The 21,527-nt window shown below is 44.9% G+C and overlaps 1 protein-coding gene and 1 long non-coding RNA gene across 3 annotated transcripts in view; one reads left to right on the top strand and one right to left on the bottom strand.

The window, feature by feature from the left end:
• Positions 1–3,464, top strand: part of LOC138745740 (uncharacterized) — a 29,078-nt gene extending 25,614 nt beyond the window's left edge. The window contains exon 3 of the long non-coding RNA XR_011346470.1: positions 3,322–3,464. This is a non-coding gene — a long non-coding RNA (uncharacterized lncRNA). The remainder of the gene's footprint in view (positions 1–3,321) is intronic.
• Positions 1–21,527, bottom strand: part of LOC138745739 (uncharacterized) — a 73,534-nt gene that overhangs the window by 12,300 nt on the left and 39,707 nt on the right. The window contains exon 3 of one of the 2 annotated variants that reach the window (XM_069903012.1): positions 2,313–5,111. The exons of the other annotated variant lie outside the window; for it this stretch is intronic. Within the exon in view, the coding sequence (XP_069759113.1) occupies positions 4,037–5,029 (993 nt within the window). The 5' untranslated portion in view covers positions 5,030–5,111 and the 3' untranslated portion in view covers positions 2,313–4,036. Of the gene's footprint in view, positions 1–2,312; positions 5,112–21,527 lie in introns of those variants that run through there. 2 annotated transcript variants of the gene reach the window in all.

Below are 21,527 nucleotides of genomic sequence, written 5' to 3'. Positions count from 1 at the left end.
ACAGCCTGCGTGGGTTCCTCTCCTCAAGTCACCAACAGCCTGTCACCTGTGTGGGTCCTTCAGCTGCAGAACCCCTCACTGGTCTGCTTCCATTGTCACTGACCTGTGGATTGAATCCTCTGCTTCTAAGATGTTGATGGGGTTTGGTCTTCTTGTTTTCTGGTGCCCTGCGCTAGTCCTGCGCTTCCCTAGAGTTCGCGGTGCCGAGGAAATTTAACACATCTAAATTAAAATTTTACAACTTAGAGGAGAATCTCCCATGTCTAGAGGGATGGAAAGGGCATTATTACAAATTGAAGCCTAATATTTGAATATTCATGTGCCAAATTTGGAAAAGCATAGAGTATATATTTCTCAAGCTATATGTAATTTTTTCCAAAAGAATACAACTTTGAATGTTTGCATGTCATCTTGGCATCCCTAAAAATATATCTGATTTCCAACTAATGAAATACATTTCCTCATCACCACTAAGGCTAATTTAACAAATTTCAATTGATATATTAATAGTTTTAATTTGGGCCTTGTTCATTCAATATTTCCTAATAAAAATAAAGTTTGATTTTGCGGAAAAACATCTCCTGTAGCTTGTTTCAAAAAATTTATAATTCTCCCTAAAAAGATCTTACATTAGGACAAAGATAAGTTGAATGCAAGAAAGTTGCTACATCTTCACCACACTTAAAACATTGATCTGATAATTCTGATTTTATTCTAATCAATTTCTCTAGTGTAAGAAGTAACTGTAGAAGAAAAACTAGTTGTAAATTCCTTCCTCACTGCTGTAGTGTGGAACTCTGGTCAATAATTCCAGACTGCTGAGTTGAAGTGAATTAATACAACTCCCCTGGATCACGTGATCCCTATTGCCAAATCAGCTTCCTGCAGTGCTTTTCATATCCAACTGCGTGAGTCACCTGATTCTAGGTGTAGCTTTCAGATAAAATCCTTGCTGACATCTGGTACATGACTGATGTAAAAACAATTATACTGAACTAATTTATATCATACATTACTACAACATTCAAATCCATTTCCCACATTTGTCTAGACTTATGAACTCCTCATTTAAAAATTCCTACTAGCAATAAAGAATACATTATCGAAGTAAACATTTTAACAATTCCTCTTTATAAGGAATTTCTATTTCAGTACAACATGGTTGGTCCTAACTTATCCTTCAAATATTTCCTTAGTTGGAAAGAGCAAAAAAGATTGCAATGAGTTATACGATATTTATTTCTCAGTTGCTCAAATGACATTATTTTACCCCTTTCATCACAATCTTCAACATTTATAATCCCTTTACGAAATCAGCTATTCAGAAATTGATGATCCTTCGAAAAAGAGACGAGGATTTGTATATCCACTTACACCAATTTCATAATTTATTTTATTCCATATATTAATCAAATGTTTAAACAATGGTTTATCTTTATCACCAACCATTAATTTCAATTCCCACTTGGATATAAATTCTTCTGCTTTTCCTCTCTCCTATTTTATTTGATTCAAATTTAACCCATGGCAATTTTTTCCCTTTCAAAAAAAGAAGCAAGAAATCTCATTTGAGCTGTTCGATACTAATTTTCAAAATGAGGAAGATGTAGTCCTGTCAATGTAGAATTTGCATTGAGAGAAACGCAGCTGTCTTTAGTTATCTTATTGAATTGGCTAAAATGGCATAACATGAGAGCAAATATCCTGGAGGAGTGTGGGTCACGTGTAGCATGCGATTCAATCGGAAATGGGTTCACATGACATAAACACATGATGCAGACTGTTTTCTAAGAATGGAAAACAACAGGAAGGTTGTCTAGGTCTCCAGCAGGATATAGATCACAAGATAAAGGAGTAGAAGTACGCCCTTTGAGTCTATTCCACTATTCTTGCACAGCCCCACTGCCCAGCTCTCTCCCCATTACCCTTGATTCCTTGACTAATCAAATACCTGTCAATCTCTGCCTGAAATACGCCCAATGACCTCAATTCCACAGATTCACGATCCACTGACAAAATAATTTGTTCCACATTTGTTTTAAATTGACACCCTTTTATCCTGAAATTATGCTCTCCTGTCCTAGAATCCCCTACCATGGGAAACATCTTTGCCATATGTACTCTGTCCAGGCCTTCCATTATTTGAAATGCCTCTGAGGACCCCCTTATCCTTCTGTACTCCAACTAGTACAGTCGAAGAGTCGACAATTGCTCCTCATACACTAACCCTTTCATTCCTGATATCATTCCAGTAAATCATCTCTGACCTTCTCCAACACCAGCACATCTTTTCTCAAATACGGCACCCAAAACTCTAATTCTGATTGAATGGAAAGGGAATTGTCCAACGACACAAACACAACAGTGAAATGATATTATGTCTTGTTGATATTTACCAAAAATTATTGAAGAGTCAAATAATAACTTTCAAAAGATGCCGGGGCCCAATTATGAACAAATATCACAACCTAAAGAATTCGGGTTGTTCTGAAGCTTGGTGCTTTGTTACGAGACCAGAGGATCCCAAAACACAGCAGCAATAGATATTCATCAAGACAAAAGGTTGCTTAAATAAAAGTTGATTTTAATTATCTTTAAACATGAAAACAGAATTACTCTTTAACTTATCACCATTTTACTAACTTACTTTACCTAACTTACCCCCCCCCCTTCTAATTCTAAGTGCACGTGTGTGTAATGTATGTGTAAGTTCAGAAAAGTTCCTTGATTCACAGTCCAATCTCACTTCTCATTCCTCCAAGTCCACTGTTTGCAGGCCATTCTTATACTGTGCACAGAATTGAACATATCAAAAGCTCACCAGACTTTGGTGCACAAAAGGTGAATGTTTACCACTCGGGAAGGTTCTTGTTGGTTTTCAGATAGAGGTGTGTTGTTCAGGGAAGCATTAGTGTTTATTTGTGCTCAACGAATCATCATCTGAAAACCGTTATATCATCAGAAAATCTCTGATAGCTTTAGCATCGAGCAGAGCTGAGCCAGGACTTTACAGGTATTCAAGGGAGTGTGTGGGCAGGGTTTGTTCTGGACCAACAATCTCACCAAATGACTTTGCTTGAAATCAAGATTCAAACCATTTTGAGGAATACAACAGGAATTGTTCAACAAGAGCCTGGTGTTCCCAGAGGAGTTTTCTTTCAATAGTGGAAATTATTTTTTTTAAAAAGCCCGTTAATCTTCCTGATGCAGATTATTGTATTTAACTTTCAGGTTGCTATCTGTTGAAACTGCAAGTCACAGCGTCATTTTTGTTTTTGAAAATGCAGATGTGAAAACTTTGGTCTCCTTGGTTTGCTTAAGTTTACAGAGGAGACGTTGGGTCAAGCTGAGAAGACAGAGGCTGGATGCCCATTTGGGGAATTGGCTGAGCAAAGCAGAAAGCACAAAACATGGGACTGAAAAAATAATGAAGGAGACTGAAGTGCCGTTGAACCAAACCCAGGTAAAGAATTTAATTTTGTGCAGCGTACTTTAGTAACCAAACAATTTGGGCTTTTAGTGGTGACCTATTTAAATTAACAAAATCTGACTAGAATTGAAGTTTATGGAATGTTTGGAAGTTACCACAAAAAAATGGAGCATATAAATTAGATATAGTAATTAAGATAAATGAACAATACAATGAGCCTGGTGTCACAATATCTGCCTCCCTCTACCATACATCACCATTAAACCTTCTCCCCAATATAGTTACAGCCAATCGCTGTAACTATATACACTATATACATTCGTGATAGATCTGTACCATCACAATGTCAAAGTATATGCCAGAATTTATTGTACATCACTGTTAAACCTTCTCACTCCAGTGAATCCGGTGTCAGCATTATCTGTCTAAGTTAACCGTACATCACCTTCAACATTCTTCCCACTCTGAACCTGGGGTCACAGTATCTAACAGAGTTTATCGTACAACACTGATAAACCTTATTACCCCTGTGAACCTGGGGTCACAGTATATTCCACAGTGGTAGCGTTGGCCGCGGCCGGTCCCCAGTCGGTCGTGGTGGCCACATCAGCAGCGGCGTCGGCAGCGGCAGACGGGGAGCGGGCAGCAGTAGCGTCGGCCCCGGGGGTGTCTGTGGCGACAGCAGCAGCAGCGGTTGCCACAGTCGGGACCGTGGCTGGGTCGAGTGTTCCGCACGGGGGCGAGAGGTGGGCCAACACCATGGTTGCGAGGGTGGGCTGCCCCTTCCGGGTTTGGCATTTCCGTGACGTTAGGTGTTGCCGTGCAGGGAGCCCTCGCTCTCATTGGACGAGAGCTCTGGGGAAGAAGAGTTTGAATGGGATAGTGGTGGTTGGGCTTCACACGAGGCACTGTGTTTGCTGGCGGCCATTTTAGACCTACAGACTGCAGCAAAGTGGCCCTTTTTAAGGCACTTCTGGGACCTGGCTTTTCTTTTTGGGGACTGGGACCTGCTGTGCTTGTCCCTCCCGCAGAAATAACATTTTGGGTTCGCAGGGGGCAGTGTAGCAGCAGCCGATAGGCCATCAGTATCTCGGGGGGTGGTAGGTAGAAGGGCACTCTACCGACATCAGAACGTGTGGTCCAGTCCCTAGAGAGCTCATTGGGCGTTAAGGCTGCATCCTCCATTGTGATCGAAATCCAGACCATGTCCTCTAGTTTTTCTACCCCTTGTTCGAGCAAGCACAGCCTCACTTCGTTCGATCGGAGCCCGGCCACATAGGCATCCCGGACAAGGTCGCTAGTGATCTCGGCAGCAGTTTTGTCCACACAGTTACAGTCCTTGCCCAATCCCTTTAATACTTGTAAATATGCCCTGCTGGACTCGCTGGGCTGTTGCTTCCTCGACGCAAGCATGAGCCGGGCATGAACTCTGTTCACCGGTTGATCATACAGTTCTTTCAGTACCTTTATGGCTGTGGTGTAAGTGGTCTCATCCTGGATGTTCTCGTAGACTCTCAAGGACACCATAGACAGCAATGATGTTAGACGCTGGTTATCCTCCTCCACCCGAATGAATCTCAGGAAGTTTTCAAAGTTCATTAGCCAGAACTTAAAGGCTTTGAAGGCTGTACCTGACTGTGGGTCGATGTCAAGTTCTTCTTGCCGAGTCAAACGCTCTATCCTGTTCAAAAAAAAATATTTTTTCTTTTTGCTAATAAAATTGTAGAGCTCGTCAAAAGAATCAAAGACTTGTTGATACAAACCAAGGCTTTTATTAGCAAAAGACAGGAGCTCTTCACAGGTGGCCGACCAGTCCAGAATGATCCAACCTGGCTAGGGACAGAACCCTTTAAGGCCCAGACAGTAGGCGTGGCTAAGCTCTCAGCCAATCGCTGTAAATACAGTCTAGATACTGTAACTATATACACTATATACATTGGTGATAGATCTGTACCATCACAATGTCAAAGTATATGCCAAAATTTATTGTACATCACTGTTAAACCTTCTCACTACAGTGAATCCAGCGTAAGCATATCTGTCAAAGTTAACCGTACATCATCTTCAATATTCTTCCCACTCTGAACCTGGGGTCACAGTATCTAACAGAGTTTATTGTACAACACTGATAAACCTTATTCCCCCTGTGAACCTGGGGTCACAGTATCTTCCACAGTTTATCGTACATCACCGCTAAACCTGCTCCCCACTGTGAACCTGCGATTACAGTATCTTCTACAGTTTAGCGTACATCACTGATAAACCTTATCCCCATTGTGAATTCGGTGTCACAGTATCTGCCTCAGTTTTCCGTACATCACCATTAAACCTCTCCCCAATGTGAACCTGGTGTCACTTTATCTGTCACATTTTATTTTACATCACCGTTAAACCTTCTTCTTACAGTGAAACTTCTGTCACTTTATCTGCCACATTTTATTTTTTTTTATCAACGTTAAACCTTATTCCCATAGTAAACCTGCTTTCACAGTATCTGCCACAGTTTATTGAACATAACTTTTATACCTTCTCACTACTGAAAACCCGGAGTAACAGTATCTGACTCAGTCTACCGTACATCATCGTTAAACCTTATACCCACTGTGCACCTGGCGTCACAGTATCTGACAGAGTTTATAGCACATCACTGTTAAACTTCTCACAAATGTGAATCCTGTCTCACAGTTTCTGCCTCAGTCTACTGTACATCACCTTAAAACATTATCCCCACTGTGAACCTGCTGTCACAGTATCTTCCATGGTTTATCGTACGTTAGTGATCAACCTCTCCCCATTGTGAACCATGTGTCGAAGTTTCTGCCACAGCCTTCCATACATCACTGTTAAACCTGATTCCCACTGTGAATCTGGTGTCTCGTTAACTGACACAGTTTATTGTACATCACAGTTAAACCTTCTTACTTCTGTAAACTCGGTGTCACAGTATCTGCCAAAGTCTACCTTACATCACCATAAAACCTCCTCCCCGCTGTGAACCTGCTGTCACTGTATCTGCCTCAGTCTACAGTACATCACCATTAAACCTTATCCCCACTGTGCACCTGGTGTCACATTATCTATCTCAACATACCATACATCATCGTTAAACCTTATTCCCATGTGAACCTGGTGTCACAATATCTACCTCAGTCTACCGTACATGACTGTTAAACTTCTGTATCTGACACAGTTTATCGGACATTACTATTCAACATTCTCACTGCTGTGAACCCATTGTCACAGTATCTGTCTCAGTCTACCGTACATCATCGTTAAACCCTCTACAACTCTGAACCTGGTGTCACTGTATCTGCCTCAGTCTACAGTACATCACCATTAAAACTTATCCCCACTGTGCATCTGGTGTCACATTATCTCCCTCAACATACTGTACATCACCGTTAAATCTGATCCCTCTGTGACCCTGGTGTCACAGTATCTGACACAGTTCATAGTATATCACTGTTAAACCTTCTCACAAATGTGAATCCTACTATAAAATAATGCTCCCCTTCTAAGTCTCGCTGTATTCGAATCCCCACCTATTTTAAAAGTTCCAAAAAAAAAGAGAAAAATCAATCCCAAAACAATCTACTCAAAAGTAGTAGCCCCCTAAAAATCTGGGGGTGGTAAAGTCCACAAGTGGCAGGTGACTAAAGGACTCAGTGTCACCCACCCCCAGTCAGACTTTCACAAAGTCCTGAAACAAAAACATTCAACCCAGTGATTCCAGTCCCAATGATTGTTCCGGATCTTCAATATTGCGAAGACTTTGCTTCAATTCAACTTTTTTCCCATTCTTTCCATATTTTCCAATCTTCCCATTTCCATTCCCATTGACCCTTCCCTTCGGTGACAATGGTGATGATCGCCCATTTCCTCGTACATCTGGCAATGAATTAGCAAATATTAAAGCATCATGGTCATTTTCAAAAAACTGAGATTAAAAATTCCCATAAAAATCTTTCAATACTGCTGCATAATGAAAAGCAAATTTATATCCCTTTCGCCACAATACTTCTTAAGCCGAATTAAATTCTCAGCATCTTCTGATAATTTCTTGACTCAGATCTGCATTTAAAAAAAAACCTATTATTTTGAACCATCAGTGGAGCCTGATTTTGCCGTGTTTTCTGCACCACCAATTGGAGGATCACCTCTCTGTCTTGATATTTAAAACAGCGAATCAAAACTGCTCGTGGTAATTGGCCTGGAAACGGTTTCTTCCTTAACGCTCTGTTTGCTCGATCTAATTCCAGTCCATCTGGAATGAATTACCTGCCCTACACTTTTGGGATCCATTTCTTCAAAACCTTCACCGGATCCAAACCTTCCATATCTTCCGGAAGACCTACTATCATAACATTATTTCTACGACTTTGGTTTTCTAATGAGCCCAACTTCTTCAATAATTCCTTCTTCTGAATCCCCCAATCTACAAAAGGATCTTCCACTATTTCCATTTTTTCTCTATTACTCTCCACTTGACTCTTGCATTCAAGAAAGCCTCCTCAATCTTTTTAAAATGATTTTGCACAGTATCCACTGATCGTGTCCATCTCGTAACATCACTCTTAACTACATTAATATCTTGCTTCAGAAAAGTTCTTTCTTCACACACAGTGTTCATCTGAGTTTTCATTTCCAAAAATCCTTGAGTCATCTGATGAGTCATCTGCATTGATATATTTGCCATATCTTCCATGAGCTAAGCAATCTCTTCAAGAATTGGAAACACAGAATCCAGTCCAGGATCCATCACCTCCCTTTGAGGCCGACCGTCTTTTGCCTCAGTCCCCAGTTCTTCAAATTCAAATGAAGTTGAGCTCTCTTCTTCCTCCAAAGCAGTAGGTTCTCTTCCAGTGCAGCTGCAGGTCTGGACACCCGACAACAGCATGCCTACCTCGTCAGCTGGCCATCACTCGGGCTCCCCCATAGCCCACACCTTCTCCAAAGGTTCGTGGACCCTCGACGCATGGCGCATGCCTGGTCGGGCCACCCACCGCACACGTGTATCTTCCGACGCTACACTGCGCACCCCCGGACCACCAGGCAATGCTGCAGGCACGCAGTTGGCCCGTCCTCGCCCCCGAGTTAACGAGCGTATGAGTTGAAACCAGCCAAACTCATCGCTGAGCCTGCACCATCTTGCGATTGCACAAGATGGCGCTGCTGTAATACTAAGCCGGGCAGGAGTCTTCTGAGGCTTGGGGACTCCAGTCAACGACTCCATTGCTTCAACTTGAACTAGGCCTCGATTCTTCAACACTTTTGTAAGGTAATTTCTTCTGTAACTGAGTTTTCACTTTTTTTAAAATTTGCAGCTATTTCGATCCTCGACTATTCCAAAGTCTATAAACAGTATTTTTAATCAATTTTACAACTTTTAAAATTGAGCATTTAATAGTCTAACTGGGGAAGGGTGGAACCACATGTCTACCCTCTGCGCCATCTTGTCACAGTATCTGACACAATTTATAGTAAATCACTGTTAAACCTTCACAGTCCTCTGTTTCTGCCTCAGTCTACCTTTAATCAACATTAAATATTCTCCCCCTGTTAACTTGGTGTTAAAGTATCAGCCTAAGTTTACCACACATCACCATTAAACCTTATCCCCATTGTGAGACCAGTTTTACTGTATCTGGCACAGTTTATCGTACATCACTATTATACCTTCTCACTACTGTGAACTTGGTGTTACAGAGTCTGCCAAAGTCTACCGTACATCACCAGTAAACCTTCTTCCCAATGTGAGCCTGGTGTTATTGTATCTGCCACAACTTATTGTACATCACCGTTAAACATTCTCCACCATGTGAACCTGGTGTGACTGAGTGACAGTATATTCCACAGTTTATTGTACATCACTGATATACCTTCTCCTTATTGTGAATGCAGTGTCACCGTATCAGCGTCAGTCTTCCGTACATCACCATAAACTTCTCGCCAATGTGAACTTGATGTCACAGTATCTGCCAAACTCTACCGTATATCACTGTTAAATATTCTCCCCAATGTGAACCTCGTGTCACAATATCTGACATAGTTTATTATACATTACTGTTAAACCTGCCGGATAAGCTCCAGATAGCGAAAGAGGAGTTCTCGCATCTGCAGGAACTGGGGCCTCGCCGCTCCACCTGGTCCAGAGCCTCCTGTGGCTGGCGCCCCTGCAGAGATTAGCGATGGCTTAATGACACGACAGTACCTGACCCTTACCCCATCCCTCTCATTCAGGATTTTACGGCCAATCTGCATGGCGCGAGGTTATTCTCCAGGGTCGATCTGGTGCGCGTGTGTCATCAAATCCCATTGTAGCCTGAGGACATCCCCAAAATGGCCATCATCACCCCCTTCGGCTTGTTTGAATTTCTACGCATGCCTTTCGAGCTCAAGAACATCACCCAGACTTTCCAGCACCTCATGAATATGGTGCGCAGGGATTTGAATATCATGTTCATTTATCTGGATGACATTCTTGTCGCCAGCAGAGACTGGGCACAAATCAAGTCTCACCTGCACACCCACTTCTCCCGACTGGCCGAATCTGGCCTAACAATCAACCTGGCCAAATGCCAGTTCCGGAAAGAGTCCATGAAGTTTCTGGCCCACATCATCATGGCCGAAGGAGCTACACCAGCTGCTATGAAGGTCACTGCAATCAGAGATTTTCCATGCCCGGACAACCACAAGGGGCTACAAGAGTTCGCAGGTATGGTCAACTTCTACAACCGATTCATTCCAGGAGCTGCACACATCATGCAGACACACTTCGCCAAGGACAAGATACTCGCCTGGACTCCAGAGGCCAACAGGGCGTTCAAAGCCACGAAGGTTGCCCTCGTGAAGGCTACCCTGCTCCTCCACCCACGCACCGACCTTCCTATGGTGCTCTCCATCAATGCCTCTGCCACTACCATTGGTGCTGTCTTGGAGCAGCAGGTTAATGGACAGTGGAACCACTGGAATTCTTTAGCCAACTTCTTCATCCGCTAGACTGCAAGTATAGTGCTTTCAACCGTGAGTGGCTGGGCATGTACCTTGCTGTGCCTCATTTTTGCTATTTCTTGGAGGGGAGGCCTTTCACAATTTATACCGACCACAAGCCCCTCACTCAAGCTGTCACTATAGCTAGAGATCCCTGGTTGGCCCACTTACACCGTCACCTGTCCTTTGTATCGGAGTTCACCACCCACATTCAGCACAAGGCAGGGAAAGACAATGTGGTTACTGAAGCGCTCTCCCAACCGGCCATTTGCTCGCTGATACCCAGACTAGACTACGACCAGCTTGTCCCGGATCAGAAGTCCGACGAGGAGATGCAGGCCTTCAGGACTACCATCATGGGCCTGCGGTTCCAGATCCTCTCGAAGCCTCTCAGTGATGAGCACCATGTGACCAGTGGTTCCCCAGCAGTGGCGCAGGCAAGTTTTCACCATATCCACGACCTTTTCCAACCTTCCATCAGGTCCAAGGTTCATATGGTGGCAGAACACTTCGTCTGGCATGCGCTTCGAAAGCAGATTGTGGACTGGGGCAGAACCTGCACCCATTGCCAGCTTTCCAAGGTACACAAGCACACCAGAATGCCCGTGATCGATTTTGAACACGTCCGAGACTTTTCAGCCACATACATGTGGACATTGCCAGCCCCTTACCCGTTTCCCGAAGTAACTGTTATCCTTTCACATTGGTAGACTGCACCACTCGTTGACCTGAGGTGATCCCGATGCCAGATGTCTCCACGGACTCCTGTTCCCAAGCAGGTTGGGTTACCTGGTTCGGCATCCCGGCCCACCTCACTCTGGGCACAGCTCACCAACAGACTGGGAATTGAGCTGCATCACACAATGGCCTATCACCCACTTGCCAATGGACTGGTCGAACGATTGCATCGCCACCTTAAGTCGGCACTTATGGCCTGCCTCACCGGCCCCAACTCGGTGGATGAGCTGCCTTGGGTACTCCTGGGAATCCGCTCGACACCCAAAGAAGACCTGCAAATGTCATCTGCTGATCTGGTCTACGGTAAACCACTAGCCCTGCCTGGTGAGTTTATCAATGCACCTCACAACCTGCAACAGTCACCGCACGGTTTACTTCTCTGCCTGCGGGCCCAGTTGGACTCCTTCACACCCCCACCACCGCCCAGACATAGCACACAGGCCTCTTACATCCCCAGTGAGCTGTATTCCACAGAGTATGTTTTTTATCAGATGAGGCCCTTCCACAGCACTCCCTCAAAGACTATATGAAGGGCTGTACAGAGTCATCCAGCATTCGGGATCCACCTTCACACCAGACATCAGTGGTAAGAGGGAACTGTTTACTGTGGACAGATTAAAGAAAGCACACCTCGATCCCAACGAGGCAGTGGTTGCGGCTCAAACCAAGAAGCGAGGCTGCCCGGCAAAAAAGGCCATTGACGCCGGTTCTGGGGGGGTGTGTGGCGGCAAGCCATGAGGCAGGCGATCTAGCCCCTCATGTCACGCACGTGGCGGGGCAGCCAGCCAAAATGGCGCTGTCGGGGGTTTCTCGCCGACCTCGGCACCAGACTCAGAAGCCCGCAACCTGCGGCCCACGTGACCCCCCAGTGACATCAGGGCCCCCGGTGTGCTTCTCAGCCAGGTCCGGGCTCGGAGCATAAGACCTGAATAAAGGAGTTTTTGCTCACTAAACTCAACCCGTCTGTTTGTGAGGTCATTCAGTAACAGAGTAGCCGCCGCTACAGTCGTATCTTAGTTTCTTTTCCTTTCTTTTCTTTTTTATATGTTATCAACATATATTTGTAAACACTGTAACGTTGTGATTTGATATTAATTGTTATAATATTTGATTTAAAGGAGGCTGGTCCAAAAAAGGCATAAAAAAGATTTTAATATGGGGACAGGAATAAAAGAAAAACAGAGGGTACTGGTGTGAGGAAGGGAAGGGTAATATTGTTGTGGGGTAGGTTCAGATGGGTCAGCTGAAGGGACTCGACTGATCCATCCATGATTTGTCCAGCATCTTGCTGTCATGTAGTGGTGAACCAGGGTGTTGCCTGATGGGGACACGGTGCTCTGAGCTCTGCACAGATAGATTGTGCTTTTCTCAAAAACACACTTCCTCAGGTAAAGCAGAGGAAGTGGAAAGGCCCTAGTGTGAAGGGGTAGGGAGGGGGGTGATGGGGGAAGAATTGGGACCCTCCAAAATCATTATGATCAGGCCTCGGAGACCACATCTCTATCACTCGTATTTCTCTTCCCAGGAGAAGGAGTGATCTCAGAGACAAGACACAAGTCCAGAAGAACCTCGCATCCCAGCTGAACAGAGGATGGACAACATCATGATGGCCTGAATCTCTCCCCTTCTTCTCCCTCTGGCCCTGCCAACCCCATTCCCTGCATTTTCTATGTCCCTTTACCCACACCCCCTTTCTCCCCTGCACCTCCTCCATCCCAACCCCCTCCTGCTTACATTCCCCTTCCCTCAGCCCTCCTCCCTTCACCTCCCCTTCCCCCCCTTTCCCCTTCCTACCCTAACCGGGGGAAGGAGTGGTAGGGGAAGGGGGGTAGGAGAAAGAGGGTAATGGAAGCGGGGTGAGTAAGGGGTAGGCTTGGGGGTGTGGGTATGGGATAGGGGTAAGGGGTATGGTTTGGGGAAGGAGAGAGGTGTAGAGGATAGGGGTAGGGTTTAGGCTTGGGTTGGGTGAGAGTAAGGGTTAGGGCCGGGATTGAGGTAACATCATGGTTAGGGTTAGGAGACATGGGCTAGGATTAGGTCTAGGTTTAGGGTTAGGAGAGTTCGGGGAAGTGGGTTTGTATTAGGTTTAGGGGAAGGGGTTAGGAGTAGGAGATAGAGGTGCGGTGAGTGTTTGGGTTAGAGGAAGGTGGGCAGAATTAGGGTTGGGGTTAGGGGACGTCGTAGGGGTAGAGATAGAGTTAGGGGACGGGGTAGGGGTAGAGTTAGGGGATGTGGAGTAGTGATAGGGGGTATCGGTAGTGTTAAGGTTAGGGTTTGTTAGGGGTTAGAGTTAGGAGTAGGGGAATGGGAAGGGGGAGGGGAACCGGGAGGCGAGCGGGGGAAGGAAAGGGGAAGGGGAATGGGGAAGGGAATGTAATAGAAGATTTAAACCGTGTTTTTTTTTTTACCTTTGCAACCTTTGCTTCTGCAAGGCTGAGAACCTGCTTGTTTTTTACAATCAGCAGACATAAGCTAAATTCCACCAAGGGGCCAGAGATGCAGTTATCTGACAAAAGGACATCTGTGTACCAAGAACATTTAATCTTCCTGCTTGTTTTCGTCACAGACTGTCAGAGGCCTAGCCTTGATGCAAAATAACCATTGTATTCAAAGTGATAAGCTGAAAATTACGTTATTTCTTAGAAGCCTAACATGCTAGCTTGCTCGCTTATCTTTCTTACTGCGCTGGGAATACATGCTTGGGTAAGCAGTTTTTGGGTAATATAAGCCATGGTCCCGCTGCTGAAGTTTGAGACTCTCCGAGTGGTGGCAACATCTTTCAGCAAGAAGAACTTCTAGAGTCCAGCTAACGTCCTGGTCGTGGGAGGTGGAGAAGCTGCAACCAGTGCACCGACAACCTATTACAAGTGTGCAGTCATTGCCTTGCTTCGGCAGTTGGGACCAGTCCAGGCGTTGATAAGTATAATTGGGAAGGGCTTGCATATTGTAGTTTGAAATCAGCTTTTGAATTTGTAATAAAAATTTGTTTAAACTGAACTGCTCTCGGTGTGGGTGTCTATTTTCTTATGGTAGCTCGAACACTGTGACCAATCTAAAACGAACAAAGTGAGAGGTACAAGTTTAGCCAGGACAGGGAACGGGGTGGAGGAAAGGGGAGGTGAATGGAGGAAGGTATCTCTACACCCTCCCTTCCCCACCCCTTCCCCTACATTATCCCTGCTTCTCCTCTCCTCCTTCTAGCAGAAGTTGGGCCTCATTCCGGCCAGAACCTCCCTGTAGTTTCAGAGCCTCGGTTTCAGGAAGTGCCTTCGATGCTCGCTGCTGGACAGACATCTTGTCTCTTGATTCATTCTGTACCGTTATTATTAAATTTAAAAATGGTTGGGTTTTTTTAAGATTGAACTCAAAAGGCTGGTCCAGATAGACAACACAGAAACAGGCCCTTTGGCCCCTCTCTTTTGCTGGCTGAGCTGTTGTAATCAGTCCATATTCCTCTCCCCCTTTTCATTCTTTGCTCCCAGACAGCTCATGTTGCCTTGTCAATCTCATGGCCTGTGGGAAGAAGCTGCCTGGCTGTCCTGCTTCTATTCCTCCATATCTCCTTCCTGATGGCAGGGGGACAAAGAGGCTCTGTGCTCGAAACCTATTTACAAATGCCATCCCTGCAAATAATCAGGGGTCCCTTACCTTGAGGTTCCACCAATGTTGCCTCTCCCTCAGCACTCTCTCGTCAGAACACTACTGCACCCTCCCCTCCTCTCCCAAGTCTCAGTATCCCGCTGACAATTCCAGTCAGCTGCCATGTCTATACCCTGCCCCACCTAAACCGATGGATCAATCAACACCTTCCCCCCTCAAGAGTTCGAGGAATCCACTCTCTCGCAATGTCTTGCTAATGAATGTCCTGCATTCTCCTTCCCCCTTGGTTTCCACCTGTTATCAGGCACCTGGATGGACCCCACCCTGTTGAAACTACCCATGTTCTCACTGATCTCTCTGCACCTCTGCTCTCCATCCAAGGGTCTTGGTTGTCTTGTGGGGCTGGTGGAGAACAAAGCACCAACTCAAGGAGATGGGGAGCAGTACAGAGACCCCCAGCTCCAGGAGACAAGGAGAACCACAGAGATGCCCAACTCTGTCAATCGGATCATCAGTTGCAAGGTGCAAGGAACTCTCAGTCCTGCTGCACGTGGGGCAGGTGTGGCCCGTCTCCACACCTCCACCCTGGCAATTCCCAAAACAGATTTCCTATTCATGTGGGGGTCCAAAATGGATAGAGTCTGGAGAAGGACCATGTATGTTCAATCAATGGGGACAAGGGTGTAACCAGCATGGCCATCATTGTGTGTGGCTGTCCATGGAACCAAAGTGCAAGGGCACCAAATGCCGCTATGTGCTGAGGTTCTACCTGGCTCAGATGTTGCGAAAGATTGGCCTGGCCCTGGTGCTGCACAATGTTCCAGTCAGCAAGACTTTGCCCCTTTACCTTCCTGGGAACGGTTTCATAGACAAACACATTTGACCACAAAGCCATCAGGCAGTGGTCAGCAGAGAATGTCTGACACAGAGACTCTAGGACTAGATGGGATACTGCGGGGTGGTCCACGGAGCAGAGCATCCAGAGACAGACATCCAGAACTGCTGGAAAACCAGAAACTCGGTGAAAGATGCCCTTCAGTTTGCCTGAAACGCACATGGGAGTAGCAAACACTAGAAGACATCTGTCTAAAGCAAAGGGAGGAAGATTTAGGGGAGATATCAGGGGTATTTTCTTTTACCCAGAATTGTGGGTGCCAGGAATGCCTTGCCAGGAGTGAAGGCCAAAACATTTGGGGCATTTAAGGGGCTCTTAGTCACATTGAGGGGCTGAGACCAAGGAATATATTCTCCAACAGCAGAGGGTGGCAGTAACCACAAGATATCAAGTTGGTGGCAATGAAGCTAAACAGAGACCACCTAAGGCGACTGTGCACCCGGCTGCAGGAATTTGGACTTACTATAAACCTTACTTATTGCCAGTTCAGGCTGGAAACGTTTGACTTCCTGGGGCATCAAATCAACAGGCACGGAACTAAGCCCCTGCTTGAAAATGTAGAGGCTGTTCAGTGCTTACCCAAACACACCATAAATTCACCAGTACAATTAATTTTTATAACCAATTCATACCAGTAGTGGCCCACATCATGCGGAGAAAGGTAAAGACATTACCTGGGACAATGAGGATTTGGAGGTGTTCCAGAGGGCCAAGGACGCACTGGCCAACACCATCCTTCTGGTACACGCCAGGCCAGATGCACCCACCACTCTCACAGTAGATGCTTCCAGCACAGCAGTAGGGGGCGCAATGGAGCAATTCATTGAAGGGCAATGGCAGCCCCTGGCCTTCTTGAGCAGACACCTCTGGCCACCTGAACTCAACTACAGCACCTTTGGCTGAGTGCAATCGGTGTTGTATCTGGCAGACTGAGGCAGGTAATCTGACCACAGCTTCACAGTGGGGAGAATGTTTCACGGAGATGTACGAAAAACTGTCACAAACATTGTGACACTGGGTTAACGGCAGGGAGAAGGTTTAACACTAATGTACGATAAACTGTCGGGAGAAGGTTTAATGATAATGAGATAGATACTGAGACAATGGGTTTACAGCAGTGAAAAGGTTTAACTGTGATGTACGATAAACTATGGCAGAAGCAGTGACAAATGGTTCACATTGGGGAGAACATTTAACTTAATGTACGATAGACATGGCAGATATTGTGACAACAAGTTCACAGTAGTGAGAAGGTTTAACAGAGATGTACGGTGGAATGTGATGGATACTGTGAAACCGGGTGCACATTAGTGAGATGGTTTAATAGTGAGGTTCAATGAACTGTGGCAGGTACTGTGACACCGGGTTCACAGTGTGGAGGAGGTGTAAAGGTGACACGTGATACATTGGTGCAGATACAGAGACACAGATTTAACAGTGGGGAGAAATTTTAATGGTGATTTTCGGGAGACTGAGGCAGATACTATTTCACCGGGTTCACAGTGGGGAGAAGGTTTAACGCTGATGTATGGTTGACTGAGATAGATACTGTGAAACTGGGTAAACAGTGGGGAGAGGAATTATTGGTGATATATGGTAAACTGAGGTAGACATTGTGACACCGGGTTCACAGTCGGAAGAAGGTTTATCAGTGATGTAAGATAAACTGGGGCAGATACTGTGACACCAGGTTCACAGTGGGAAAGAGGTTTAACGGTGATACACAATTCAATGTTGCAGATACAGTGATACCAGTTTCACAGTAGGTAGATGGTTTAACATTAATGTACGGTAGAATTAGGTAGTTTCTGTGACAGTGGGTTCACATTAGGGAGAAGGTTTAACAGTGATGTATGATATAATGTGGCAAATACTGTGACAATGGATTCACAGTTGAGAGATAAATCAACGGTGATGTACGATAGACTGAGACAGATAATTTGACACCAGGTTCACAGTGGGAAGGAGGGTAAACAGTGATACACGATTCATTGTTGCAGATACAGTGATACCTGTTTCACAGTAGTGAGAATGTTTAGTACTCATGTCCAATAAACTGTGTAAGATACTATGACACAGTGTTCACAGTGGGGAGAAGGTTTAACTGTGATGTACAATAAACGCTGGCATAAACTTTGACAAATTGTTCACATTGGGGGATAAGGTTCAACGCTGATGTATGGTAAATTGAGATAGATACTGTGTCACCAGGTGCACAGTGGGGATAAGTTTTAAAAGTGATGTATGGTAGACTGAGGCAGAAGCTATGATACAGTGTTCACAATGGAGAGAAGGTTTAACTGTAATGTATGATAAATGCTCGCAGAAACTTTAACAAATGGTTTACATTGGGGATAAAGTTTAACGGTGATGTACAGTAGACTGAGGCAAATACTGTGACACTGTATTCACAGTGGGAAGAAGATTTAACGATGATATACGGTGAATTGAGGTAGATACCATGGCTCTAGGTGCACAGCGCGGAGAAGGTTTAATGGTGATGTACGATAAACTGTGGTAGGTACAGTAAAATCGGCCTCACAGTGGGGAAAAGGTTTACTGATGATGTACGAGAAACTGAGGCAGATGCTACGACACTGACGGGATTGACGGTGGGGAGAACGTTTAACAGTTCTGTATGATAAACCGTGGCAGAGAAAGTGACACTGTTTTCACTGTTGGGAGAATGTTTAATGGTGATGTACGATAGACGTACGCAGATACTCTGACACCAGCTTCACAGTGGGGAGAATGTTTATCGGTGATGTACGGTGGACTGAGATAGATACTGAGACAATGGGTTCACGGGAGTGAAAATGTTTAACATTAATGTACGATAAATTGTGTCAGATACTGTGACACTAGATTCACAGTGGGTAGAAGTTTTAACGTTGATAAACAGTAGACTTAAGTAGGTACTGTAACACCAGGTTCACAGCGGGAAGAAGGTTTAACCTAATGCACAATTAACTGTGTCAGATACTGTGACACCAGGTTCACATTGGGGAGAATGTTTAACAGTAATGTACGATAAACTGTGTCAGATACTGTGACACCAGGTTCACAGTAGGGAGAATGTTTAACATGATGTACAATAAACTGTGTCAGATACTGTGACACCAGGTTCACATTGGGGAGAATGTTTAATAGTAATGTACGATAAATTGTGTCAGATACTGTGACACCAGGTTCACAGTAGGGAGAATGTTTAACATGATGTACAATAAACTGTGTCAGATACTGTGACACCAGGTTCACAGTGGGGTGAAGGTTTAACAGTAATGTACGATAAACTGTGTCAGATACTGTGACACCAGGTTCACAGAGGGGAGAATGTTTAACAGTAATGTACGACAAACTGTGTAAGATACTGTGACACGAGGTTCACAGTAGGGAGAATGTTTAACATGATGTACAATAAACTGTAGCAGATACTGTGACGCCAGGTTCACATTGGGGAGAATGTTCAACAGTAATGTTCGATAAACTGTGTCACATGGAGGAGTCACGTGATGGAGTAGTGGCCAGTCGGGGAACTCCAGCCCTTTCTGGAAAAGTTTAAAAAAAACACAGAAAACACAAAGGCACAAACACAAAAATTAAAATAAAGTGAAAGTAAAGGTGGGAAGAAAATGGCAGCAAAGAAAGAAAAGTCGAAAGCAACGGGAAGAAGAGAAGAAGAAAAGACATCAGAAGAAGAAGGTGAAGGCCTTACCTGTCCGAGGAAGCCCGCTGTGGAGAGAGAAGCCCGCTCCCTCAGGTCAGTCAAAGTCCCAAAGTCCCGAGCTCGGGACTACAAAAATGGCTCGCGGAGCCAAGCAAAAGTGCACAACTGCGCTGGCGCGACTCCTCGCACATGCGCGATGCGCAAGACAAAAAAAAAACACTGACGGGAGGGGGGATCAGCTGAGGAGTCGATCTCCACAGCTGAGAATGACAGCCACAGCACAACATCAAGAAGAGAACATAGAAAACAACGAGAACAAGAAAGAAGAGAGTAAAAATAAATCGAGGAAACAACAGATGAGCAACCCAGAGGAAGAAGAAGTAGAAGAACACAGAGAAATGGAAGAAGAAGGGAAGGGCAAGACAATGGATATATTTTTTTAAAGAATATATGGAATCAGTAAAAGAATGGCAATTACAAGAATTTAATGAAATAAAAAGAAGAATTAAAAGTACAGAAGAAAAAATGAATAGATTAGAGATGATCATGTCAGATATAGGAAAAAGATACAAATTCATCAAACTGTGGGGTCAGAGTTTGCCTTCCACCTGTCTTGAAAGGTCCTGTTTTTGTTTTTCGTTTGGCCATTTTTCATAAGGGGTTTATTACACGTGAGTTTGGCGACAGGTCGCAGATCCTAATGAAAGTAAAGAGAGGAGGTGGGGACGATTAGCAGGCTGACGGGTCAGTGCCAATGCATTTGCAAAGCATTCTGGGATTTGTAGTATTAGCTGTGCATGCGCTATACTGGCACGGCGGCCAACGGGCCAGCTCTAATACATATTTGATATGATCTTGTGGGCCAAATATAATTATATCATGGGCCAAATTTGGCCCGCGGGCCTGAGTTTAACATGTGTGATCTAAGGCGTCTGTGCACTCGACTGCAGCAATTTGGACACTATAAACCTTACTTAGTGCCAGTTCAGGTTGGAAACGTTCGACTTCCTGGGGTATCAAATCAACAGGCATGGAACTAAGCCCCTGCTTGAAAAGGTAGAGGCTGTTCAGTGCTTACCCAAACACACCATAAATTCACCAGTACAATTAATTTTTATAACCAATTCATACCAGTGGTGGCCCACATCATGCGGAGAAAGGTAAAGACATTACCTGGGACAATGAGGATTTGGAGGTGTTCCAGAGGGCCAAGGACACACTGGCCAACACAATCCTTGTGGTACACGCCAGGCCAGGGACACCCACCACACTCACAGTAGATGCATCCAGCACAGCAGTAGGGGGCGCACTGGAGCAATTAATTGAAGGGCAATGGCAGCCCCTGGCCTTCTTGAGCAGTAACCTCTGGCCACTCAAACTCAACTACAGCACATTTGGCTGAGAGCAATTGGTGCTGTACCTGGCAGACTGAGGCAGGTAACCTGACCCCAGCTTCACAGTGGGGAGAATGTTTCACAGAGATGTATGATAAATTTTCACAAACACTGTGACATTGGGTTAACAGCAGTGAGAAGGTTTAAAAGTAATGTACGATAAACTGTGTCAGATAATGTGACACCAGGTTCACAGTGAGGAGAAAGTTTAATGGTCATGTACAGTAGACTGAGGCAGATACTGTGACACTGTGTTCACAGTGGGGAGGAGGTTTAAAGGTGATGTATGGTAAATTGAGGAAGATACCATAACACCAAGTGTACAGTTGGGATAAGGTTTAACAGTGTTGTACGGAAGACGGAGTCAGATACTGTGACACTAGGTTCACAGGGGGAGAAGCTTTAATGATCATGTACGGTCGACTGAGACAGACACTGTTACACTGGGTGCACAGAGTGAGAAAATCTAACAGTAATGTATGATAAACTGTGTCAGATACTCTGATACCAGGTTAACACTGAGGATAAGGTTTAACAGTGATATACAGTTGATTGAGGCAGATGGTGTGACCCCAGGTTGACAGTGGGGATAATTTTTAATGGTGATGTACAGTGGACTTTGGCAGATACTGTGAGACTGAGTTAACAGGAGTGAGAAGGTTGAACAGATATTTAAGATAAGCTGTGGCAGATATTGTGACACCAGGTTCACTGTAGGAAGAAGGTTTAACGGTGATGTAGGATAAACTATGGCAGAAACAGTGACAAATGGTTCACATTGGGGAGAATATTTAATGTGATGTACGGAAGACT

The sequence above is a fragment of the Narcine bancroftii genome, chromosome 11 (genome assembly GCF_036971445.1).
Source record: "Narcine bancroftii isolate sNarBan1 chromosome 11, sNarBan1.hap1, whole genome shotgun sequence".
In the NCBI taxonomy this organism is placed as follows: domain Eukaryota; kingdom Metazoa; phylum Chordata; class Chondrichthyes; order Torpediniformes; family Narcinidae; genus Narcine; species Narcine bancroftii.
This window is presented reverse-complemented; position numbering and strand designations above follow the sequence as displayed.